The sequence below is a fragment of the Cetorhinus maximus genome, chromosome 12 (assembly GCF_964194155.1).
Source record: "Cetorhinus maximus chromosome 12, sCetMax3.hap1.1, whole genome shotgun sequence".
NCBI lineage: Eukaryota > Metazoa > Chordata > Chondrichthyes > Lamniformes > Cetorhinidae > Cetorhinus > Cetorhinus maximus.
Window position 1 is genome coordinate 54,314,074 of NC_135890.1, and position 27,059 is coordinate 54,341,132.

Genomic DNA, 27,059 nt, shown 5'->3' on the forward strand with positions numbered 1-27,059 from the left:
CTCAGGCCCTACAATCCCTCTGAAATATCTGAGCTCTTCCAATTCTAGCCTCTTACGCATCCAATTGTAATCGCACCACCATTAGTAGCCGTGTCTTAAGTTGCCTAGATTCTGAGCTCCGTAATTCTCTCAATAAAGCTCCCAGCCTTTCTATTTCTCTTTCTTCCTTTAAGACCCTCCTTAAAACCTATCTCGCTGACCAAGCTTTTGATCAGCTGTCCAAAACTTATGTGCCTTGGTGTCAAATTTTGCCTGATAACACTCCTGCTTTAATAAGACCATAAGACATAGGAGCAGAAGCAGGCCATTCAGCCCATCGAGTCTGCTCCGCCATTCAATGAGATCATGGCTGATCTGAAAATCCTCAACTCCACTTTCCTGCCTTTTCCCTATAACTGTTGATTCCCTTACTGATTAAAAATCTGCCTATCTCAGCCTTGAATAAACTTAATGACCCAGCCTCTGCAGTAAAGAATTCCACAGACTCACTACCCTCAGAGAAGAAATTCCTGATTTTAAATGGGCACCCCTTTACTCTGAGATAATGCCTTCTGGTCCTACACTCTCCCACATGGGGAAACAACCTCTCAGCATCTACCCAGACAAGCCCCCCAAGAATTTTATATGTTTCAATAAGGTCGCCTCTGATTCTTCCAAACGCCAATGAGTAGAGGCCCAACCTATTCAACCTCTCCTCATAAGAAAATCCCTCCATCCCCGGGATCAACCTAGTGAACCTTCTCTGGACTGTCTCCAATACCAGTATATCTTTCCTTAGATAAGGGAATCAAAATTGTTCACAGTATTCTAGATGTGATCTAACTGGTGCCTTATATAATTTTAGCAAGACTTCCCTATTTGTATACTCAATTCCCTTAGAAATAAAAGCCAACATTCCATTTGCCTTCCCTATTACCTGTTGAACTTATATGTTAGCTTTTTGGGATTCATGCACAAGGACTCCCAAATCCCTCTGTGCTGCAGCCTTCTGCAGTCTTTGTCCATTTAAATAATATCCAGCTCTTCCATTCTTGCATAACGTCACATTTTCCCACATTATATTCCATCTGCCAAGTTTTTGCCCACTCACTTAACCTGTCTATATCCTTCTATAGGCTCATGTCATCCTCGCCACTTGTCCTCCGACCTATTTTTGTGTCATCCGCAAACTTGACGATAGTACATTCACTTCCCTCATCTAAGTCATTAATATATATAGTAAATAATTGAGGCCCCAGCACTGACCCTTGTGGCACTCCAATAGTTATGGGTTGCCATCCTGAAAATGGCCCCATTATCCCAACTCTCTGCCTTCTACTAGTTAGCTAATCCTCTACCCATGTTAATATACTACCTCCAACACCATGGGCTCTTATCTTATTAAGTAGCCTTATGCGCGGTACCTTATCGAATGCCTTTTGAAAATCCAAATTTATTACATCTACTGGTTCCCCTTTATCTATCCTGCTTGTTACCTCCTCAAAGAATTCTAATATATTTGTTAGGCATGATTTCCCCTTCAGGAAGCCTTGCTGACTCTGCTTGAATATATTATACATTTCTAAATGCTCTGCTATTACATCCTTTATAATAGACTCCAACATTTTCCCAATGATGGATGTTAAGCTAACTGCCCTAAGTTACCTGTTTTTTGTCTCTCTCCCTTTTTGAATAAGGGTATTACATTGGCCGTTCTCCAATCCTCTGGGACTTTTCCAGAATCTAAGGACTCTTGGAAGATTACAACCAGTGCATCCACTATCTCTGTAGCTACTTGCTTTAATATCCTAGGATGCAAACCATCAGGTGCAGGGGGCTTATCAGCCTTTAGACCATTAGTTTTCCTAGTGCTTTTTCTCTAGTGATAGTTATTGAATTTATTTCCTCCCCCACTTTTGCCCCTTATTTAGTATTTTTGGAATGCTATTAGTATCTTCCACCGTGAAGACTGAAGCAAAATATTTATTCAACTCCTCTGCCATTTCCTGGTTCCCCATTATTATTTCCCCAGCCTCACTCTCTAAGGGGCCTTTGTTCACTTTGGTCTCTCTCTTCCTTTTTATTTATTTAAAGAAGCTCTTACTATCCATTTTGTATTACTTGTTAATTTCTCCTTCTTTATTATTTTTTTGGTCATCTTTTGTTGGTTCTTAAAACTTCCCCAATCCTCTGGCTTACCACTAATCTTTGCCACATTGTATGTTTTTTCTTTCAATATGATACTGTCCTTAACTTCCTTGGTTAACCATGGTTGGTTTATCCCCTTCCTTGAATCCTTCTTCCTCACTGGGCTATGTCTTTGTTGAGAGTCATTAACTGGTTTCTTAAAAGTCTGCCATCGTTCATCAACCGCCTTTTCTGCTAAACTGCTTTCCCAATCTACTCCAGCCAACTCTGCCCTCTTTCCATTGTAATTACCCTTATTTAAGTTTAGCACAGTTGCTTCTGACCCAAGTTTCTCACTCTCAAACTGAATGCTAAATTCTACCATATCATGGTCACTGTTTCCTAGGGGATCCTTTACTCTGAGATCATTTATTAAACCTGCCTCATTACACATTACCAGATCCAAAATAGCCTGATCCCTGGTTGGATTCACAACATATTGTTCTAAGAAACTATTCTGAATACACTCTATGAATTCTTGCTCATGTCTATCTCTGCCAATTTGATTTTCCCAATCTTCATGAAGATTAAAGTCACCCATGATTAATGTATTGTCTTTTTTACATGCCCTCATTATCTTCTGATTTATTCTCTGTCCTACAGTATAGCTACTGTCAGGGGGCATATAGACTGCTCCCACTGGTGTTTTCTTCCCCTTGTTATTTCTTACCTCCACCCATATGGATTCTACATCTTCCGATCCAAGATCCTTTCTTGCTATCATATACTTATTCCATCTCGCACTAACAAAGCTACCCCATTACCCTTTCCTTCCTGCCTGTCCTTTTGAAAAGTCACATACCCCTGAATATTTAGTTCCCAGCTTTAATCTCCTTGAAACCACATCTCCATAATGGCTACATCATACCCAATACCTCTATTCGTACTATTAATTCATTTATTTTGTTTTCCGAATACTACATGCATTTAAGGGCCATCAATGTTGCCTTTTTTACCATTTTTTCCCTCTTTGACCCTATTTGAGATACTTTACTGTGCTAAAGGAGCTACATAAACGCAAACTGTTGATAAATGGTAATTTGCACTATACATCCTAACTTTTTATGCCCTGGTGGAGGTCAGCATTTGGTGCCATTTCTTGTAGGATCAGCAAGTAGCAAATCCATTTCAGGTCATTACAAATAAATGGCTGCTCTGAGGTCCTATGTAGAATGACACAAAAATGGATGAACAAGGGGTGAAACACCTCCTTCCTAACAAGGGTAACATTAGTAAAAATATAGTTACTACGCAATACCATACAGATTTTCTGCACCACACAGACTGCAGTGGTTCAAGAAGACAGCTCACCACCACCTTCTCAAGTGCATTTAGGGATAGGCAATAAATGCTGGCTTTTCCAGAGGCATCCACACCCCATGAATGAAAGAATAAAAATATATGCTTTTTGAAATATACCATTAATCAAAAAAGTACTTCAATGATTCACCATCATCTGATTTAAGGCCATTCTGGCTACTGAAAATTACTGGCACAAATCCAGAATTACATGTTAGAAAAACTGATTGGGCAACTTCTAAAGAACCAAAATGTGAGATGGCGTCATGGGCAGAATGGAACGAAGAATTTTGGTGGTATCATGATGAGGCTAAGCTTGGCAGCCGTACTTGTTGCTGCCATGCTCAGCTACCATACAGAACACCTTGTTCAGTTAAGGAGCAGAGAGCTATTTCCTGCAGCCACAGAATGTCAGGAGGCTGAGATGTTTCAAACTACTCTCTCTCTAAAGAAAAAGTTAAGTACAAATTCCAGCATCAACCCGATAAAAAATTAAAACGCAGCTGCTTGAAGTCATGGTAAATGGCACCCAAAAAGTGAAAATTATAACGGTCAGGTTAAGTATTACAAAGCAGGTATCACTGTTGGGCCCTACTTTATCTACAGTTAGCAAAAAGGCATTGAACATTGGCAACATTTATATTAGTGACTTGTCCATTTACAATACACTTTGGCAACTCAAAATATGATGAAACGTTTAAACAATGCACTTCCAGCTATTTTTACCAATAAACATAAAGACCAGTGTTCAACCATACGCAAGATTCTGTAGCAAGGCACTGCATAGAATCAAAGCACTGGAAGCCATTTGGCCCACCGTGCCTTTGCTGGATTTTTGAGAGGTACTCAATTTGTCCCACTCTCCTTCCCCATAGGCCGCACCTTCCTTCTTTTCAAGTATGCATCTAATTTCCTTTTGAAAGTTACTACTGAATAGGCTTCCATCACCCTTGATATAGTGCATTCCAGGTCATCATTGCTGCTTAAAAAGAATTCCCATCTCCCCAAGCTTCTTTTGTGGATTATCTTAAATCTGTGTCCTCTGATCACCAACACTCCTGCCAGTGGAAAACATTTGCCCCCATCAACTCTATCAAACCCCCTTCATAGTATTGAGTGCGCTGTTAAAACTCCTCTTAACCTATTCAGTTCTAAGGAGTACAATTCCAATTTCTTTTGTCTCTCCACCGAACTGGTACTTATTTTGCAAAAACTCTTCTGTGCTCTCTCCAAAGTTTAGACATCATTCCTAAAACATGGTGTCCAGAATCAGAAACTTCAGTTGAAGATTAACAAATGATTAACAACAATTTAGTGTAACTTCCTTGCTTTTGCACATTACTGGCTGGATTTTTCCAGTCTTGATGAGACAGGAATGGAGGCAAGACAGTAGAAAAATGGCTGCCAAGGAGCATGGCCAGGGCCTCGGTCTCCGCTTCCCAGCCCTCAGGAAAATGGTAGAAGAGAGTAGGCTTCACAACAGGCGTGCTCTTATTAATGAGGTACACCACTGCGGACTCATGAAGAGCCCGTTCCCAGTAAATTTTCTATTTTTTAGCAAGGCAGCCAGACTTTGGGAGCTGTCAGGAATCAAACCAGCTCAATGGGGGCAGGGACAGAGTTGGTTGTAAACCTATGTGATAAGATGCAGTTGAAGGTGGCACTGAAGAGGCTGCACATGACAGAGGGGTCTTAGCCCATTATATAAAAATTCACTGATTTTAAAGAACATCAGCCTACCCTGTCCCAGGTTCAGGCCTCCCACTGCCTTCCAAAATGTGGGAAATTTTAACTTTGCCAACTTTTGTCCTGAAACATTAATGTACAAACAGCAGCCAAAGCAATTGCTGTTGAAGCAAGTTACAATGTGGCCTGGATTTTACTGACTCAGCATCGTCCCCATGTTCTTGCTGGATAATTGGACGGCTGACCCACCACATTGGACAATTAATACACCAATTCTGTCAAAGTAACAACCGCTTCTTGTTTTGGGGTGGGGGCAGGTTCACAAACCAGAATGGAACTCGCTTCCCGATTGCCCCCCTCCGACGGAAAAATCTGGCCAAGCGTCTCTATTTAGAAAGCTCATAATCCCATTTCATTTTTTTAACAGCCTTCTCAATTTATCTTGCCAGATTTAAAGATTTGTGCATTGAATCCAGTCTTTCTGTTCCTTCACCTCCATTAAAATTGTACTATTTAATTTATATTGTGTCTCCTTATTTTTCCTTTTAAAATGCATAAACACTTCACACTTTTGTATTAAACTGCATCTGCTATTTGACCAGTCTCTGAAATCTTGATATCTGCTACTATCCTCCTCACGGTTTACCACATTTCAGAGTTTTGTGTCATCTGCAAACTTTGAAATTATGCCCTGTATATCCAAGTTCAGTCATTACTATAAATGGAAGAGTAGTGGCGCCACTATATGCATCTTCTGGTCTACTATGAGGAACTTTATCAAACACCTTTTAAATTTTATATACATAATATCAACTACACTACCCTCAAATGACCCTCTTCATTTTCTTCACATTAACTTTGCTTGGTGCGAGGAATCCCTCTGCTTATTTCCGCTACAGTTGTAAACTGTTAGGCTGTGCACCACAACTGATTCAAAATCATCTGCTGATGCTTAACATAATCAAGAGAGTCATGAAACAGCATGTTATGGTGATTTAAGACTGCTTAACTTTTTTTTTAAGTTATTTTACAAATTCATTAAAATCTGAAAAACAGTACCAGTCTTCATTCCTCCCCACTAGCAAAAGGCTAGAAACGTGTTAATAGCTACTACGGTATTATAAAACTAATTAATCACATCAGGATAAATTTATGTAATTCGATCTGCATATGCATTTAACCATTGTACATCTAGAAATGTATTTCAGAACCATAGATATTGTCTAGTTAGAATTTAATTGAACATCTATCAATTACACGGCAATTAATAGTATTAGATACAAAAGTGCTAATGAGTGCATTTTTGATTTAAAATACAATCAGGAACACATGATAAAATAAACGATCACTGAAAAATATTAAACCCTATTTCATTTTGAATTTCATTTAGATTAAGCTAAAATATCCCCAACAGAGCTGAGTCTATAAACTTTACTGGACGCATAAAAGTGACAACACAGACACCAACTATTCAGTCCCAACAGTCTACATGGATGTTTATCCTTCACATAAGCAGTAGCCCTAATTCCTGAGTTGACGTCATACTTGAATTAAGAGACAGCCAACAAGTCCGAATGCCATGTTCCTACTCTGTTCCCTTATTGCTTTACGGTCCTTTCCTTTAATTGCCTGTCTAAATTATTCTTTAACGTTGCTATGGTTTTTGCTTTAATCACTCATTGTGCCTCACCAGCCTATGCAAAAAGATACCCTATTTCTCTGTCCTAAATCCCTTGCATTTAACCTTATATTTATATCCCCTTGTTCTCGGCCTCTGAACCAGTGTTCCTTCCGATTCTGTCCCAAGCTGTCTTCACTTTGAGCATATTTGTCAAATCTCGAACAAATTGACCCAATAATCTTTTTTTTAAACAAAACACACTCATCATGTAATGAGTCTAAATTAATTGCTTCCAAATTCAGCATGAAATTTAACATTTAAGCAGCCTCCAATGAAACAATTCCTAGCAGCACATGCTTCCAATAGCAGTGGCCCTGTTTTTTTCTTTCACAATCTTAGAATTTAACAAATTGGTCTCAGTCTAAGAACATAAAATAAAACAATTAGAGCAAATGAATCCTTTCTTAAATCCCAAAGCACTGATACTTTGTTTATCTTTATACGCATACCATCTTGAGGCTTGCAACTGGACAATCCATTATCTAAGTAACAGCATGAGCATTAAGCATTAAAAAAGGTTATGGTCTCCAACAATTAAAGCTTCTAAAAAGTGTTTAATTATTGTACCAAGATATATTTTTACCTTCTTGCCCATCATCAGGTTAAAAGAAAGCTTCATACACAATTTTCACATGAAACAGAAGAACTTTTAAAATACATGTGAGGTCATAAAGAACTTGTAATTATTTAGAACCTTCACAGCTTCAAGGCCTCCCAAAGCACTTCATATTGGAGTCCCACAAACAATGATTAGATTCTGTGATGTTGATTAAAGGTAAATATTGATCAAGGTAGTAAGGAGATCTGATCATCTCTTCTTCAAGTATGCCACGGGGTCTTTTATGTCCACCTGAGTAGGCAGGCAGCTAGCTTAACTTTTACTGAAAGACTGTGCAACACTCCTCAGTACAGCACTGCAGTATCAATCTAAATTGTGGGCTCATGTCTCTACAGTGGGACTTGGAGGGTAGACAATGTTCATTGTTGTTATAAGATAAAACACAACTCTGGCTTATTTGAATAAATTGAAAATGTATACAAACATGAACCATGCAATGAATTTTCTTCTGTTATTTTTATTTCAATCTCTCACATTTGCATTGGAATAATCCAAAATGTAGTCCATACATCCTTTTGCTGTATGTCATTTTTATTTTTTCCAAAAGGTCCATTCATAATTTTTAATTAAAATAATTGCTGATTTACTTTTTAAATCAGCATCTATTTAACTTGTCAACCTTCAAGTAGCATTTTGAATTTTCCAATTGGAATGAACTGGAACACAGAAATAAAGAAACTAATTTCCATTTATTGGTGATTAAGATTTTATATGTTAAATAAAATTTAGTTATCAATTTTTAACAGTGTTTTTTAAAACATTATAGTTCCTCCCAGGCGTGCTTTACAAACTACTTTGTTAAAAAAAAAGGACGAAATTGATCTTCCTACTCTCCGAGTTAGGTACAGTGAAATGAAACAATGAAACCATAGCATGTCACTGCACAGCTTGGAAAAGTCTTCTTACGCCCACATTCAAAATGAGGGTACTGCAGATAATCAATAAAGGAAGGTTCACAGTAGAATTCAAGGAACCTTTGGTAATGTTACAACTTCAGTGAAGGAAATCTGCCGTCCTTACTTGGTCTGGCTTACATGTGACTCCAGACCCTCAGCAATGTGGTTGACTCTTAACTGCCCTCTGAAATGGCTGAAAAGTCACTCAGTTCAAGGGCAATTAGGTTTGGGCAACAAATGCTGGCCTTGCCAGCGATGCCCACATCCTATGAAAGAATAAAGAACTAAAGCTCATTCCAGCTAAATGCAAACAGTTAGAAGGGCAAGCGAGGCCAGTGTGGCCGCTGCTACATGTATTCTTGGATACTTATTACACTGAATGAAGTCATTATATGAATGCAAGGTGCTGTAAAAAGAATGATTGGGGATAAGATGATCCAAGTAGAAAGATCCTCTTTATATCAACAAGCTCAAACAGTGTTTTAACTAACATATTAATGCATGCTTATCTTTTTCCTGTGCAAACAATAAAAAAATGTCAAAAACATCAAGTTTGGATGCTTAAAATAGTTACACTTTAAAAAAATTCCTACGTGCATCAAAGGTACATACTAAACTTCTTTATAGAAATGTTAATATGGTTCCGTATTCATTAATGTATTCGTGAGTACAGCTTTTAATTCTAATAAGAAAGCAAACGGATTAGTTACTTGACTGCAGGCTAGTGCTTTTGGCCTCTCAGTTGCACTGTGTAATGCTGTTACCCTATCTACCTCGAGCAGCATACCTTCTGCAGAAAAATATCCTATCATATTTTGCAACTGATCAGTTTTATTCAAAATCAAGTCAACTGATCCTTGTCAGCTCTTATTACCTATATGTAAGTGCAGCTTTCTAAGCCATTAGATTCCTAAGAGAGCAAAATGCAAGTTAAATTATGCCACCCTTTCAAAGATGACTTCACATTTTTTCTTAGATAGCAGTCTGCAAAATTATGTAATACTGAAGAGCAAAGAACATAATGTATGAGAACATGAGAAAAGCCTTAGTTGCTTCTTTGTGTTAGGAATTGGAATGTAAACTCTACAGTTTTCAACAAAAACAAAATTGTAAGAAAGGTATTGAAATGCAATTAAACAAAATGTGCACTCTGCCACAAAAAATGAAAAAGTGCAAATTTTAAAAAGTAAACCTTCAGAAACAGCAGCCTTTTTCATAGTTCTAGCCATTAAGTTTCAAGTGGGCATGCAATTACAAATCCACATAAATTAAGCTTGAAGCGGAAGAGGTAATATTTAGGATGCTTGATGCTAAGCATCAAGCAGAGTTCAGCAATACACAAGTCTTGGCATTACTATCTGCTGAAGCAAAAAATGCAAAAATAAAAAAAATGGCAATACAACAGGAACTCTCTTGGTGAACAATAGTCAAAAAATACTATGCATGTTGAGGCATGCTTCACTGAACGGGACAAAACAGACAGAAAACCATGGCAGCTCACTGAAATGGTTAAAAGTAATGATCTTGACATCCTTGTAAAAGCATGGCGAATGTACGCAACATCAAAGAATTTTTTTTAAAACAGTATTAGCACATTACTTGAAATACCCAAACCAGAATATCAGAAAATTACCTTTAGTTCTTATTTTTTAAATATAATTTACAAGGCAATAATGAAGTAATAAAAACATAAAAAAAGAGAAATTATTTCAATGATGGTAGGGGCATTGGAATCTACCCACATCTTCACTCAAGGCTCACTCAAGCCAATTGCCACTCTGAACAAATTTGAAGGAAACCATCTCATTCAACAGTTCTCAAATTATTCTTATGCAGGCAAAACAGCCTCTGAAGCAGATCTACCAAAAAAAAATCTCGCTGATTTGTTTATTTGCCCCTCTCGCCTTTGCCACTTCAATTTTGTTTCTTTCATTCTACTTGCTTTTTCTATCTTTTAATTTTCACTTTTCTTTTTGCCACCTATCCAGCACTTATTTGGAAATGGAGGGTTGCTCGGCAGGTTTGCCTCTATCTCGCTGCACGTGTTGCTCTCTGCATTGTGACGGTGTGCACGCCACACTCTCTGCCTGTCATTTATTTCCTTTCAGCTGCTCTGCTCTTCTGCCACAGCTTGGGATCTCTGTCTCACCCTCTTCCTTGCATCTAGGGTTTCTGCAATATTCCTCAATATGTCCCAAGTTCTACTTAAGTCTCAATATTAAATATAGATAACTGTAAAGTGGTGCATTTTAGTAGGAAAAATAAGGAGACCACATATTTCTTCAAAAGTTAAGAGCTTAAATGGCATTGAAGAGCAAAAGGATCTAGGGGTACAGATAACACAAATCACTAAAAGTCGCAATACATAGGGACATAAAAAAGCAAACAAAGCATTGGATTAATTTCTAGAGGTACAGAATTGAAAAGCAGGGACTTAATGTTGAACTTGTAAAGAACCTAGGTAAAATCACTTTCACAAGTTCTGGTCTCCATATTATAAAAGGGAAATAGAAGCACCAGAGAAGGTGCAAAAGAGAATTACAAGATAATACCAGAGCTGAGTGATTATACACATCAGGAAATATTGAACAGGCTGGAGTTCTTTTCTCTAGGAAGGAGAAGGCTGAGGGATAAATTGATAGAAGTCTTTACCCCTGCCCCATCAAATCTTTACATAATTTTATAGACGATTTTTCCACTTGTGGGGAAGGCATAAACTAGGCGGCATAAATAGAAGATACACGCTAATAAATCTAATACAGAGTTCAGAAGAAACTCCTTTACACAGAGAGTGGTGAGAATATGGAGCTCGCTTCCACAAGAGGTAGTCGAGACAAATAGCACAGATGCAGATAAGGGGAAGCTAGATAAAAATATGAAGGAGAAAGAGAAGGAGGTTATGCTGATATGGTTAAATGAAGGCTTGGACGAGGCTTGCGTTGAGCATAAACACCTTAGGATCCAGTTGCGCTGAATAGCCTGTTTCTGTGCTGTAATCCTCTTACGCACTCTGCTTCCTTCCTCTTCCCAGTTCTAATTTTTCTGTAGTCAGCTCAATTCTTCTCTCTAATTTCTGTCATTCTATTTTTCCCTTCTCCCCTTTTAATCTTTGCTACAATTCCTATTAGTGTGCTTTTTTAGTCTGGTGGGAGAGCACAAAACAAGAAAGCATAAACTTAAAATTAGAGTTGGGCCAATGAGAGGCTGTGTCAAGAAGCACTTCTTCAAACAAAAGCTAGCAGAAGTCTGGAACTTGCTCCCTGAAAAAAATGTTAAAACTAGGTCAACTGAGAAATTTGAAACTGAGATATATATATTTTTGCAAGGTAAGAGGTATGGGGCAAAGCCAGGTAAACAGAATTGAGGTACAGATTATCCATGATCTAACTGAATGGTTGAACAAATTCAAGGGACTGAGTGACCCATTCCAGTTCCTATGTAAGTAGGTCATTCAAGCCCTTTGAGCTTGTTTTCTTATCCAACTAGATCATGGTTGACCTGTTTCTTAACTCCACCTAACTGTCTTTGAGCTTCCTGCTCCCCTCTACACTCTTTACTATGACACTCAAACACATACACACCATGTCATCACTCTTCCCATCTGATGCCCATTCTCCATACTCCTTTTGTCCAATTTCTACGTGAGGCACTTTTGCCTGAACAAATGTGCATACAAGTGTTACTGCTCAAAGTCAGCATTAAAATATAAGAACCTAAAAGTGTACCAGGTCTTTCCAGCTCACTTTGGCCTCTATGCTAAATGGTTCAGAAATTGGTTGCATTACTGTGTTACAGCCAAAGTGTTTTGAATCAAAAAGTAATAACAGATAATTATATTTTTTAAAATCTAACTAAACTCGATCATTCCAAGTGGTTGCTAATTTCAGGTCGAACAGTGTGATTTGGTTTGAACGAAAAACTAAAGAAAGTAGATGTCCTATGAAAAGAGAATATTGCTACACATTGAGTTAAGACACTGGTCTTTCGCCTTTGAGACCTGCACTTAATCCTGCTCAGACTGTTGGGATGCATATCTACCTACTGGTTCTAAGGAGTCTGACATTTAGCCAACAGCATATAACTACTACTAATTCCCAAGAGCAATTGGTTTGGAAGGGGGATTAACATACTTGTTCCATAGGTTCTGAGGTTGGGGGAAAACTGGTTGGAGTACAGTAGAAGGAGCTTTGCTCTCAATCTAGCTGCTTCATAACTGACCCAAGAATGCTTGATGCTGAGATTAGGAATGACATTTCCAAGTACTTAAAGCCCTCATCTTAATAAACACTTCATTTTAACAAAAACATCTCGTGATCAGGATAGAAAGTTCAGCACCATTATAATTGCTCCATCTTGATAATAAACCTTCACAATTACAAACAAAGTTGAAGGTAAGGCCCACCTAAGTGACTTAATGCAAACTTTTAAAATAGAATAAATGGGTGTTTTAGCTTTACATTAATATGCAGGAAGATGAATTAAATTCTTAAACTGTTATATCAAATTGTTATTTCACTAATAATAAATGTTATCATCCTGACCGACTTTTGAGAACAATGCCTCTATGTTACACAGGAAAGCTGGATAAGCCAAATACGTAAGTGCAATCCAATAACAGAATTTCCTAAAGATTAGCAATAAAATTTAAATAATAGAATAAATTTTAAATTTCACCTAATAGTGCTGTTGCTCATAAACCACCAACACTAGACTCTGCATTGCTGCTAGTTAACTTGATGCCATTCAGTGCAGCACCTGAACTAATACTGGGATAGTACATTAACTAAGAAAGTTTTCAATATTTTAAAGGCTGCTTTAGTTATGGAGTCAGACATTTTCAGAATTTTGTTAAGTCAGATTATGCTTGGTGATGCAGTTTAAAATGTTTGTTTTGTACTTATTTAAAATTAACTTCTGTAACTGCATCCTTTAAAATTGTATAAAGCATATAAAAATTTGGTTTAAAAAATGCCCGTTAAGTATAAATGCAACTTTTTTTTTTAGTTAGACAAGAGCTGGACTTATGTTGCTTAAGTAATTAAATAAACTTTGCATATAAAACATATGATTTATTCCCTAAAAATGATTCTGATCTATCCACTACAGAACATTTGGTTTGGTTATCATTACTTTCACAAATGTTCAGTGCTTCCAAGGGCTGCAAATTATTTACTTTGGCTCATCATAAAGTTATGACGATAAAGCCATGGAAGGTTACTTCACTGAGCTGCCATAATTTCGGTCAGTATGTGTAACGTTGAAGAAGTTATAAAATACCTGCATTGAAACTATTCCAGTCTAGCAGTTTGTATGATCTTGTGTTACCCATAATTCCGACAAAGGCTGAGTTCAAAACAGCAAGTTAGTAGATCAGTAATAGGAGCAGATCGGAGTAAGCAATACAGAGAGCACAACAAGGACAACACTACTCCACAGGAACTGGAAAGACAGACAATAGAGTTAATAGAGGTTCATTCATCCAAACAGGCCAGAGAGTAAGGACCATGCTACTGCAATCTGGTGCCAGCGTTAGCCATTATATCTTAATAAAATAGAAAAAGACAGGCTGAAAACTAGTTGTAAATATTGTTAGCTGTTCATTGGGAGTGTACATTAAATCACAGCTCCATTAGTTTTCAATTTAAATTTATTGTCCAAAGAAGTTGCCCCAATAACGTGTCAGCCAAACACAAAATTAGTAAAAGCATTTCCATCAAAGAGGGGGAAACTGGGAAGGTATAACCCTTAGATTTAATTATCGAGATTAAAAACAGATTTGAATAAACAAAATTCATAAATGGTAAAGACTTAAGACTAGATAAACAGATCAACTTTACTATCTCTACATAATTAGGCTGTTGTAGATTTTGTTCTTGAGATGTTTTTTTTAAATTTAAACCAAAAATATTGAACTTTTATAACTCTCCCAATAAAAGCATTATTGCACTAAAAAGATAAGCATTGCTCAAAAGCCCCATTCCAATAAAAAGGTATTGGTAGAAAAAGTTGTGGAAATCATTTAAAAAGTAAAGTCATTTAAAATGCTATGAAATGTACACCTTAGCATGCAAATATAAGTAAGGCTATGCTTGGTTTTCCACTGCAAAAATATATAATTGAAGAGAAGTCAAAGTTTAACATAGTCGGGGGATAGTCTCCAAATACATCTGCAACGCATCAACATAGATAAATCACCAGCCAAAGTCAGCTGAGTTTGCAGGCTGTAAATATATGCTGGCATTTCCCAAATTTGGAAACGCTTTTAGTTTTATTAAGCTGAACAGTGAATCTGGAAATATTTTAACAGACTTCCCTAGCCTAAAAAACCAAGATTAATATTCCACAAGTAAACATTAACGGGGAACAACTGCACTGGTTGTTATTCATAGTGAAATCAGTAAAGTGTTCTCCTTTGATACATAGTCAGCAGAGTTATCCATTCCTCAAAGTGAGGTTAGAATTTGAAAGAAATTTGCAGCTGATCAATAAAAAATTTAATCCTATACATTGGCTCTTTCTCATGTTTATTAACTATCTTAAATGTACCAGCAGATTAGTAGAGAATTTTTATTTTGCACAAATTCAAGTCCTCTCACAAAGTTTGCACCAAGCTCTTTTTTCAGCAAATGAAGCCAGCATTCAATGGAAAAAATTACTTACAAATTTGGTCAAAGTTCAATCTTTTTTTTATGTAAAGTTTACAAATACGGTAACAGTGGTTATATTAATGGACAAGTAATCCAGAGACTTTGCTAATAATCCAGGAAATGCAAGTTCAAATCCCAATAGTTTGTGAATTTGAATTCACTTGAAAAAGTGAACTGGAAATAAAAAGCTGCTACCAGTGAAAGTGACCAGGAAGCTGCCAGATGGTTACAAAAATCCAATTGGTTCACTAATGTCCTCTGGGAAGGAACCTTGCTGACCTTACCTGGTATAAACTAAAAGTGACTCCAGTTGCACACCGACATGGTTGACTCTTAACTGCCCTTTGAAGCTGTATCAAACCGCTACAAATGGAAATCCCTTACTATAAACGTTATGGGATTTCATTCACCACATGGACGCCCAGCCGTTAAAAAAAGGTTCCCCACTGCCTTCTCACGAATAAATAGCAATGGGCAATACATGCCAGACTTGTTAGTGATGCCCACATCCCAAGAATGAATAAAAAAAACAACCATAGCAGTGTTCTGGTATACGTAGCTTTGAAATTTAACAATCTTCATGGTCAACCCAACAGTGGAAGAAACTGAGTTTTGAACATTTGTTCCTTATTGAGAAAAGTGACTGCTGGTGAGGTGACAGTCATTGTTCCAAGTACAGAACATTAGAATATATGATCAAATGTAGTAGTTCCAAGATTCCTAATTTTGAAAGAAACTCAAAGATGAAAAAAATAAACTGTCAAGTAATGTGAAAATTCAGAGAATTAAGTAAATGAGGTGACACACTGCCTCTTAAACACGTGATGAGCCCAGTGTATGCGTGCACAGATGGCTCCTTTCAACATACCTAAGTATTTGATGAGAAAGACAATATTTGTGAAGCTTAGTTGAAATGTGCTCCAACATTTTTAGGCTACTGAGATAACAAATTGGTGTTCACAATCCCAAGCGTAAACCATCCTTAACTCCAGTAAACTGGTCAAAGTAATGGTAAAGTCAGCAGGACTGGAAACAGGGTTAATGTTTCAGGCCAATAAAACTTTAATGAAAGATCATCGACCTGAAACGTTAACTCTGTTTTTCTCACTTCATAAAGGCTGTCACACCAGCTGAATATTTCCAGCAATATTTCCACTTGCAGTTTTTATTTCAGGTTTCCAGCATTTGCAGTATTTGCTTTTGTGTCACGCTAAAGCCGTCTTGGGTATCGGTTGCTAGCATTTTTTCAATAAAAACATTTTAAAAGAAAACCACCAGCATGCAAACAAAAAATCACCTTGTTAAATATTTCCGCAAGAATTTTGCCAATATAAAACTGCTAACAAGTTACTTACAATCTACCTGCAGTCCTCATTTGCGTCCTCTCATTTTTTGTGACTAGTTTGCGTAGGAAGCCAACATTTTGAACTTTCATTTCTTAAACCTTCAAGAAGTTGCGATGCCTTTTCTTTTCCCCAACAAGCTCGTACAATCTGACAGATCCTACTTACCAGGGTTGTGGATTCGGTCCAGTAGCTTCACAGATCTCGCACTGACAACACCACCAACGTGAACAAGAAACCCAGGTGGGAAAGTTGTAAGGGTGAAGAAGGGGAATTCCTATGCATAGAGAAAAATTTGAAATAGTAAACCTACTTGCAAAATGAAATTATAGTCAAGTCAGCACACCTCCATACAAAACCTAATACATATAACCAAGTCAAAGCAATTAAAAATTCTAACAAACTACTGGGTTTATTTCTAGGGGTGCAGAATTCAAAAGGAGTGAAATTTTGTTAAACCCACATAGGATCCTGGTCAGGCCACAATTAAGAGTGGTCTCCATCCTACAAAAAGGGCTTAGAAATGCTGGGAAAAGTGCAAAAAATTGATTATTAGGATGGTACCAAAAGTGAGAGATTAGAGTTATCAGGAAAGGTTGAACAGGTTGGGTTTTAACCCCTTTGGAAAAGAGAAGACTTAGAAATGACTTTATAGAGGCTTTTAAAAATACGAATGGGTTGGACAGGGTAGATGTGAAGAGAATGTTTCTACTTGTGGAAGAATCCAAAACTTGGGGCCATAAATCTAGGACGGTTACTAATACATCTAATAGAGAAATAAAGAGAAATTTCTTCACTCAGAAGCTAGTCATAATGTGGAATTTGCTCCAACAGAAAGTGGTTGAGGAAATAGCTTTGATGCTTTCAAAAGAAACTAGTTGAATAGATGAGGGAAAAGCAAATAGAAAGAGATGTTGAGAGGCTGAGATGAGGTAGATAGAATGGGAACAGAGACTCACGTGGAGTCCCTTCCTTAGGAGTATAATCACCAGCATAGGTTAGTTGGGTGGAAAGGCTGTTTCTATGCTGCGTAATTCGATGTTCATCCACGAATCAAAAATTAACTGTGCTAATCCAATTCAAGAACTGGGCTGAAACTGGCATGACCGTTGACGGTTAAAAAGTGGTTTTATTCAGTCGCATACGCATGCAATAATTTGAAATTTGAGCCACATGACTACGTGAAGTAACAATTGGAAAGTATCTAATACATTAAGGAAATAAGCTTGATACCAATTCCAAGCATTTCAACTTGAAAAAAGCAAAATTAAAAGCTGGTCAAAGAAACCACTTAATCAACCACTGAATTGGGGCATCAGAATATGCACAGCACAAAATACTAGTTTAGTCATTTTCAAAAGGAACACAATAGGAAATAAATTACACCAACTCAAGCAGTTTATTTTTAAAACTATCTGATCAAGCAATTCAAGTTACCTGGGATAATACGTTGGCGTTAGCAGATAAGACTACAGCAGAATATACTCTAATCAGTTACGGTGGAGAAAAGGTGATGCACCAGTGTATTTAGAGAGGGTGTAGAGAGATTCACGAGAATGGTTTAAGGGATGAGGGATTTCAGTTATGTAGATAGACTGGAGAAGCTGCAGCTGCTCACCTTGGAGAAGGCTGAGAGGAGATTTGAAAGAGGTATTCAAAATTATGAGGGATCTGGACAGAGTATATAGGGAAAAACTTCCCAGAACCAGAAGGCACAGATTTAAGGTAATTGGCAAAAGAAGCAATGGTGACATGAGGAAAACTTTTTTTTTAATGCAGCGAGCGGTTAGGATCTGGAATACACTACTTGAGAATGTGGTGGAAGCAGGTTAAATAGAGACATTCAAAAAGGGATGGGGTCATTACCTGGAAAGGAAAATGTACAGGGCTATGAGGAAAAGGTGGGGAATGGCAATAGGTGAATTGTTCTTGCAGAGGGCCAGCACAGACATGGTGAGTTGAATGGTCTCCTTCTGTGCTGTAATTATTCTATGATTGTAAACGAAGGTGGCCATTTAACCATCTAAAGCGACCCCACCTGCTTTGCTGCACTGAATTACACAGAAGGAGCCCACAGCACAGAAACAGTGGCCATTCCACTCAACTGGTCTATGCCAGTTTTTGTGCTGCACAAGGCCTTCTTTCACCCCTCTTCATCTTAACCTAACAGCAGATTTTTCCATTTCTGTCTCCCTCATGCAACCCCTTACGTGCATTTGTGCTATTTGCGAGTTTGACATTCTTACCACTCTTTAGAAATCATAGAAATTTACAGCATGAAAGGAGGCTATGTGGTCCATTGTGTTTTTTCTGGCCAACAAGGAGCCATCCAGCCTAATCCCACTTTCTGGCTCGTAATCCGTAGCCTTGCAAGTTACTGGGCTTCAAGTGCACACACAAGCATTTCATCGATGTAATGAGGCTTTCCGTCTTTAGCCCATTCTTAGGCAGTGAATTTCAGGTCCCCACCCCTTTTCTGGGTGAAAATATTTCCCTTACTTCTTACCCTAAATCTATACCCCCTGGTTATGAAGCACTCAACTAAACAGAATAGGACCTTCCTTTCCGCTCTGCCTAGACCCCTTATAATTTTATACACTTCAATTAGGTCTCCCCTCAGCCTCCTCTGTTCCAAAGAAAAAAACCCATTGGGTAAAAAAGCATTCTATTGGATTTATTAGTGACCACGCTCCTAGGTCCAAAAATAGAGTCAGCCCTACATATTCTTGATCAAATCCTTTAATAATTTTAAAGACCTCTGCTCGGTCACTCCTAATAGATTACATTGAATAAATGCCATTGCTTATATCTGTACATTGGATGGGGTGGTATGAAGTAGCCAATGTTGGGGTACGATTTTATTTCCCATGGTCCAAGCTTTATGGTCATGTCACTAACTTACATTTATTGCCCTTAGTTTTTGTCTATTGTGCCATTGGAACCGTCTTCTCTACGTCTCCCCTATCAAACCTGTGCATAATCTTAAAGACCTCCATTCAGTCAGCTCTCAGTCTTCCCTTTTCTAGTATATTCTGGACTTAGATATCCATACCTATTAGTTAGTATTTTGTCAGCATACAATTCAACTAAATTCTGCAACTTAAAACATAGAAGTGCAGGAAGTGGCATACTATTTCCCTCATATTTAACAAGACAGATAAACTTTAGGAGGCTGAATCTTGACACAGAAGTATATAAAAAAATGCCATACTCTTCAAAACCAAAGTCTGCACAGTAATCAAGTATAAACAGTCCTAAGTAAAAGCCATTCTGAATGCTTACCCTGTGCTCAAAAGCAGACTGGGTTTGCTGTCGGTAGAGCGCTTTCAGTGGACCTCCATCTTTCCCACCGCTCCCACTTCCCATACCTAAGAGATTATCAGGCAGGTGCATTGTAAGCGGATTACAATACTCAACAGAAAATTTAAAAATGAATCAGCACAGACATACTTTTCAATACCCAATAAGAGTAGAAGTGATTATCAAGAAAATTGACCAGATGCCTATTTTGCTTGAAAAGATAAGGGGCTGCCAACCAAAATGTTAATACAATGCTGGGTTTTCTGATATGTACAGACCTATCTGTACCTTTTGATAGTGTTTTAATATTTCAGGTTACCAATCATTTGAGAGTTATTTCTCCATCTTACTACTTCTTCATTCACTAACTTCATCTGTTCATTATGTCCTGCTTTTTTGTCTTTTTAATTGTTTAGCTCCATTTAATCTGAAACATGAATGTGCACCTTCAACCACATACCAATTACACACTAACCTCTCCAGTCCAGAACCCCAAAATCTGGAAACAACAGTTGTCCAAAATTTTATTTACCTGGGCCCGCAACTCTCAGACACACCACTCACGACGATACAGCAAATTGCTGGCAAGTGTAACTCTCTCACTGACTGACATGTCCAGAAAGTGGGAAAAATTGGTCATGGATCTGAGCTGGGAAGACAAGTGGCAACTTCAAACTTTGTTGTGTTGTGCTCCTGTCTGCCTGTTGCATAGGCTCTTTAGCCCAGACTGGAGACTGAATTGCAGGCGCACGCACGTGTGTGTGTGTGTGTGTGTGTGTGTGTCTGTATTTGGGGAGGATGGGGGTGGTGATAGGAGAGAGGCTGATTACTGTGTGTGTTAAAATGTGGTCACATTGGAAAACAGTTTGGGAAGCACTGGTGTAGAGGGTACTGATTAGGTAAGAGCTTGGGAAAACTGCTAGTGTCTTCAAATGTATACTATGAATGCATTGGGATTTACAAGCCTCAATGAATATTTATAAATGAGTGTCTTGCTTAACTGTTGATGATGCTCAATTTTATCCTGGACCCCTGTGCATTAGTGCGCCAGCCCATGTTTTCAAATGAATGGATTTGGAAATGCATACTTTTGTGTGTTGCTGAAAAAAGAGACATGCTGTTGAAGGTTTTCATCTTGCACTCATCAGCGCAGACGCAAGAGTGCCAATTTCAAAGGGAGCAACAATTTATACTGCATGAGAAGAGTGTGTCGATTGGTTGGCAAGTTGACGCTGATTGGTTGAGGTGTTGCTTTTGTTTAATTCAAAGAGCATAATGCCTGCATAAATGTAGCTTCTAGAAAGCATAAGTGAGCCACATTATGAGCCCCACTGATAATCTTAAATTAAGACACTTTCATGTCTTAATGCTAGTTTTGGCATCTTTTATGTCTCAGGTACATATTTATATCGGGTTCACACACTTTTGTTTAAGCGTTCTAACTTTATTCTATAAGCCAGAAAATTCTGAAATCCAGAAATGCCTTGGTCCCAAACACTCTTACAGGAGAGGTTCCAGTGCATTTAAACAGCTCTAAATTTAAAATGTTAGCCAATGTTAGTACTGGGTCCATACTCAATATTTAAATGGAGTTAAGAGCCACAATCACACAAAACACTTACTTAGAATCACTTCAAATGGCTCGTTATCATAATAAATTTACCATGCACCCTACTAATTACACTCTGCTTCTGTACGTGTGAATGTCTACCAAGATATTAAAACACTTACATCTGCAGCAGCTTCCTGAATTCCTATACACACATTTATAATGAAAACTGCTTATGTAAACCTGGCACACTGTAGCTACATCTTACACCCAGTGTTATAGGCTCATAAACATATACAGCACAAGGAGGCCATTCGGCCTATCATGTCCACGCTAGTCAACAAAGATCTGACTACACTAATCCCATTTTCCAGCGCTTGGCCCATAGACCTGGAGGCCTTGGCAACACAAGTGACTAAATACTTCTTAAATGTTACGAGAGTTTCTGACTCAACCACCCTTTCAGACAGTGAGTTCCAGACACCCACCATCTTCCGGGTGAAAACATTACTCCTAAACTCCCCTCTTCACCTTCTACCTCTTACCTTAAATCTATGCCCCCTGGTTATTGACCTCTCATCTCTATTAATGGAAAAAGTGCCTTCCTATCCACCCTATGTCCCTCATAATCTTATACACCTCTATCATGTCCCCTCTCAACCTTCGCTGCTCCATGGAAAACAACCCCAGCCTATCCAGTCTTTCCTTATAGCTCAGGCCCTTCAGCCCAGGCAACATCCTGGTAAATCTCCTCTGCACCCTCTCCAGTGTAATCACATCCTTCCTATAATGTGGTGACCAGGACTGCACACAGTACTCTAGCTGTGGCCTAACTAGTGTTTTATACAGTTCCAGCATAACCTCACTGCTCTTGTATTCTATGCCTCAGCTAATAAAGGCAAGTATCTCATATGCCTTCTTAACTACCTTATCTACCTACCCTGCTACCTTCAAGGATCTATGGATATGCACACCAAGATCCCTCTGATCTTCAGTACTTTCCAGGGTCCTACCATTCATAATGCCTGCCTTGTTAGCCCTCCCCAAGTGCATTACCACATACTTTGCCGGGTTGAATTCCATTTGCCACTGCTCTGCCCACCTGACCGGTCCATTGATATCCTCCAGTTTACGGCTATCCTCCTCACTATTTACCACCCTACCAATTTCCATGTTATCTGCGAACTTCTTGATCATACTCCCTATATTTAAGTCCAGATAATTTATGTGCACCACAAACAGCAAGGGCTCTAACACCGAGCCCTACGGAACCCCACTGGAAACAGACTTCCAGTCACAGAAATATCTCTCTAGCATCACCCTCTGCTTCTTGCCTCTCAGCCAATTTTGGATCCAATGTGCCATTTTGCCTTGGATCCCATGGGCTCTTACTTTTTTGACCAGTCTGCCATGAGGGACCTTATCAAAAGCCTTGCTAAAGTCCATGTAGACCACATCAAATGCATTAGCCTCATCAACATTCCTGGTTACTTCCTCAAAAACTTCGTTCAAATTTGTCAAACACGACCTTCCCTTAACAAATCCATGCTGACTATCCCTGATTAATCTGTGTCCCTCCCAAGTGCAGATATATTAATCTATGTCTCTCCCAAAGTGCAGATATATTCTGTCCCTCAGAATTCTTTCTAGTAACTTCCCCACCACCGAAGGTAGACTGACTGGCCTGTAATTTCCTGGTCTATCCCTTCCTCTTTTTTTTTTAATGAAGGGACAACGTCAGCAGTCCTCCAGTCCTCTGGCACCTCACCTGTGGCCAGAGGGGATTTGAAAATTACTGCCAAGGCTCCTGATATCTCTTTCCTTGCCTCCCTCAACAGCCTGGGCTACATCTCATCTGAGCCTGAGGATTTACCCGCTTTTAAGGCCACTAACCCCGCTAGTACCTCCACTCTCTCTATGTTAATTTCCTCTAATATTTCACAGCCCTCCACCTTGATGTCCATACCTGCATCGTCCTTTTCCATTGTGAAGACCGACACAAAGTATTCATTGTAGGCTGTACCCATGTCTTCCAGGTCCGCACACAGGTTACTTCTATGGCCCCTAATTGGTCCTGCTCTTTCCCTAGTTATTCTCTTGCTCTTTATATATTTTAAAAACCCTTTGGGTTTTCCTTTACTCTACCCACCAATGCTTTCTCATGCACTCCCTTAGCTTTCCTAATTTCTTTTTTAAGTTCCCCCCTGCACTTTTTATACTCCTCTAGGGACTCTGCCGTATTGACCCATCAGTATCTGCCATAAGCTTCTCTTTTTCTCTTAATCCTAACCTTTATGTCCATTGACATCCAGAGTTCTCCAGACTTGGTCCCCCCCTCCGTCTTTTAGGGAACATATTTGCCCTGTACTCTCACTATTTCCTCCTTGAATGCCTCCCACTGCTCTGACACAATTTTATCTGCAAGTAGCTGCTCCCAGTCCACTTGCGCCAAATCGTATCTCATTTTAGTAAAATTAGTCTTTCCCCAGTTTAGAACTTCTATTCCCTGCCCAACCTTATCCTTTTCCATAAGTGTCCTAAATCTAACTGAGTTACGGTCACCATCTCCAAAATGCTCCCCTACTGAAACGCTTTCCATCTGCCTGGGCTCATTTCCGAATAATAGGTCCAGAACTGCCCCCTCTCTTGTTAGGCTTTCCGCATACTGGCTAAAAAAGTTCTCCTGGATACAACTTAAGAATTTTGCTCCATCCCTACTGTGCACACTAAAACTATCCCAGTTAATATTTGGGTAGTTAAAATCCCCTATTACTGCCTTATTATTCTTAACACTTCTCTGAAATCTGATTACATATTTGATCCTCCATCTCTCCCTGACTGTTTGGGAGCCTACAGTATAGGCCCAACAGCATGTTTGCCCCTTTTATGTTTTTTACTTCTACCCATATGGCCTCATGTGATGATCCTTCCAAGATATCCCTCCTCACTGCTATAACTGATTCCTTGATCAATGTTTCGACCCCCCCCCCCCTCTTCTAACCCCCTCTCCATCCCATCTGAATACCCTATAACCAGGAATGTTGAACTGCCAATCCTGCTCTTCTTTTAGCCAATTCTCAGTAATAGCTATGATATCATACTCCCACATTCTTATCTGCACCCGCAGCTCGTGTGTCTTATTCTTCAAGCTCCTTACATTAAAATATATTCCATTTGGCCTTGCTAAATCTAGCCTGTTTCCTCTGCCTTCCAGACTCACTTACCAGCATTTTAACTTCTAATTCCATATCAGCTTCTCTCCCCTCTGAACTACTTTTCAGGATCCCATCCCCCTGCAAAATAATGTTTAAATCCGCCCCAACAACATTAGCAAACCTCCCTGCGAGGATGCTCATCCTGTTCCTGTTCAAATGTAACCCATCCAACTTGCACAGGTCCCATCTCCCCTAGAAAGGGTCCCAATGCCTCAGGAATCTAAAGCCGTCCCTCCTGCACCATTTCTCCAGCTAAGCACTCAGCTGCTCTATCCTTCTGTTCCTATACTCACTGCTGCATGGCACCAGGAGTAATCCGGAGATTACTACCTTTGAAGTCCGGCTTTTCAATTTCTGACCTAACTCCTTAAAGGAAGACCTCATTTCTCTTTCTTCCTATGTCATTGGTCCCAACATGGACCACGACCTCTGGCAGCTCACCCTTCCCCTTCAGAATGCTCTGCAGCCGTTCTGTGACATCCTTGAGCCTGGCACCTTGGAGGCAACATACCATCCTGGAGTCACGTTTACAGCCGTAGAAGCGCCTGTCTACTCCCTTTACTAACAAATCCTCTACCACTATTGCCCCTCCACATTTCTTCCTTCCCCCCCGAGCAGCTGGACCACCCACAGTCCCATGACCTTGGCTCTGGTTGGCCTCCACAGAGGAACCGTCACTCTCACCGTTTCCCAAGGCCAAAAAATGGTTTGCGAGCGAGATGCACTCGGGGGATACCCTCACTACCTGTCTGGTCCCCTTCTCTGTCTGGCGGTCACCCAATCCCTCTCTTCTTGCACTTCCTTAAGCTGCGGGGTGACCACGTCTTGAAACATGCTATCCATGAACATCAGCCTCATGAACATACCATAGTGCCCCCAGCTGCCGTTCGAGTTCCAAAATCCGGAACTAGAGTTGCTCCAATCGGAGGCATCTCCTGCATACATGGTCATCCAGACCACCAGGAGAATCTAGGATTTCCCACATAGCGCAGGATATGCAAATCACAGGACTGAGCCCCCTAGACATATCTTAACTAAATAGAATATGGACCGTTGTTTTTATTTTACTCTTACTTCTACTTGAGCATAGACTAAATGCTAGATTCTCCAGATAGACTAGCTCTTCTAAGTGCTGCCAACTGCCTGTCCCAGGGTCCCCCTCTCACACTTTCCTCTAGGTGCTGCTGACTGCCTGTCTCAGGGTCCTCCTCTCGCACTTTCCTCTAGGTGCTGCTGACTGCCTGGCTCGGGGTCCTCCTCTCACACTCACCTGTAATGGCATCACTGGCAGGAAGGTGTAATTATGGTATGACAAGTTCATTTATGCAGTTTCCATTATAACTACAGACATGAGAATTTAAACAGAAATATAAAAATCTGTATAGAACACAATATTTTAAAATGGGAACCCTGGATTCTGGTCTAATATTCCCTCCAACCCTGCTTTACCTTGGTCCTGACTCAGTTTGAAATTTTATGGGAAATCTAGTATATCTTTGTGTGTTATTGACTTTTGCAACTAGAATTTTTTATACTGAAATCATTTTCTTTAATAACCACTTTCTCTTAATTTATAAACACTTACATGAATTATTGTTTTAAATTTTAGGGATAAACAGAATTTAAAGGAAAAGCCTAATCTAAACTTCAGTATTAAATGTTTTAGCTGTGTCTTTGATAAGGAAACAGTGCAGACTTACCAATACTTCTGTATAGGCCTTTGATTCACATAAGCTAATTTTCTTTAAAGGAATAAACAGTACAAAGCAATAGTGCACACAATTTTATAACTCTTTTTACAAGAGAAAAATGAGCTAATGCAAGGTTGTACTGAAGAAAGGACAATACAGAATTAAAACACGCTACTTAAAGGTCAAGAAAAGAAATAGAGTTTTAAGACAATCAGCCTTAGCTGGATCAACAGGAAAGTGCATAACCAAATTAACAATATTAACAAATGAATAAAGTAAGCATTGGACTGCACACAGCAACCAGAACACTCAACAAGACAAATATTTAATGAACTATGTAAATGTGATGAATGAATGAAGTGGTTCCCAATCATTATTAGCCATGATTCATTATATTCATAACTTCATTTCCACCCACCCCATTTCATTTCCATTGGCAATTTCTATGATACAAAACATTTAACTAGGGCAAATTTGTAGGTAAGTTCTGAACTTTTGGGTTACTAGCAACTGTTAAGTGCAGAGCAAAAAAAAGTTTAAATTTGCAATTTACAGAATTGTACATTAGTTTGATTTGTTTTTCTTGAATAACTTCTCATTTGCCAATTAAAGTCAGAACAATTTCCACTTTTGCATGCTTTTTTTCCCTTAATTCAGGCACAGTTGTCTGACTGTTTGCTTTAATGTAATGTAAGCACAAAAGTTTTAGGTACTAAGCAAACAGGCTTTCTAAAAATTAGTATTTTTTTACATTAATCAATCCTACCAGAGGCAGTTAGAAGCAACTCTTCATTGAAAGACACAGTTTTCCTCAGACAGACTGGGCTCGCATAGCCAGAGTGAGGAGGGGTAAGGCTGTGCAGAGCCTCCAAGCGAAGGAGATGTGTACTTTTATGATGGGGGGAACCGGAAGAGAGGGATGGGGAACTGGGAAAGAGGAAAATCCTAGGCCCCTCAGGGAAAGGTG

The 27,059-nt window shown here is 39.0% G+C and overlaps 1 protein-coding gene across 11 annotated transcripts in view; it reads right to left on the bottom strand.

The window, feature by feature from the left end:
- The window catches only part of c2cd5 (C2 calcium dependent domain containing 5), a 104,441-nt gene that overhangs the window by 42,439 nt on the left and 34,943 nt on the right, over positions 1–27,059 (bottom strand). For 10 of the 11 annotated variants that reach the window (XM_078553616.1, XM_078553613.1, XM_078553619.1 and 7 more), the window contains 2 exons: positions 19,620–19,705; positions 16,506–16,614 (listed from right to left, as the gene is read on the bottom strand). In XM_078553616.1, coding sequence (XP_078409742.1) covers positions 16,506–16,614; positions 19,620–19,705 — 195 coding nt within the window. Of the gene's footprint in view, positions 1–16,505; positions 16,615–19,619; positions 19,706–26,858; positions 27,038–27,059 lie in introns of all 11 variants that reach the window. The other variant, XM_078553624.1, reaches the window with a different exon arrangement.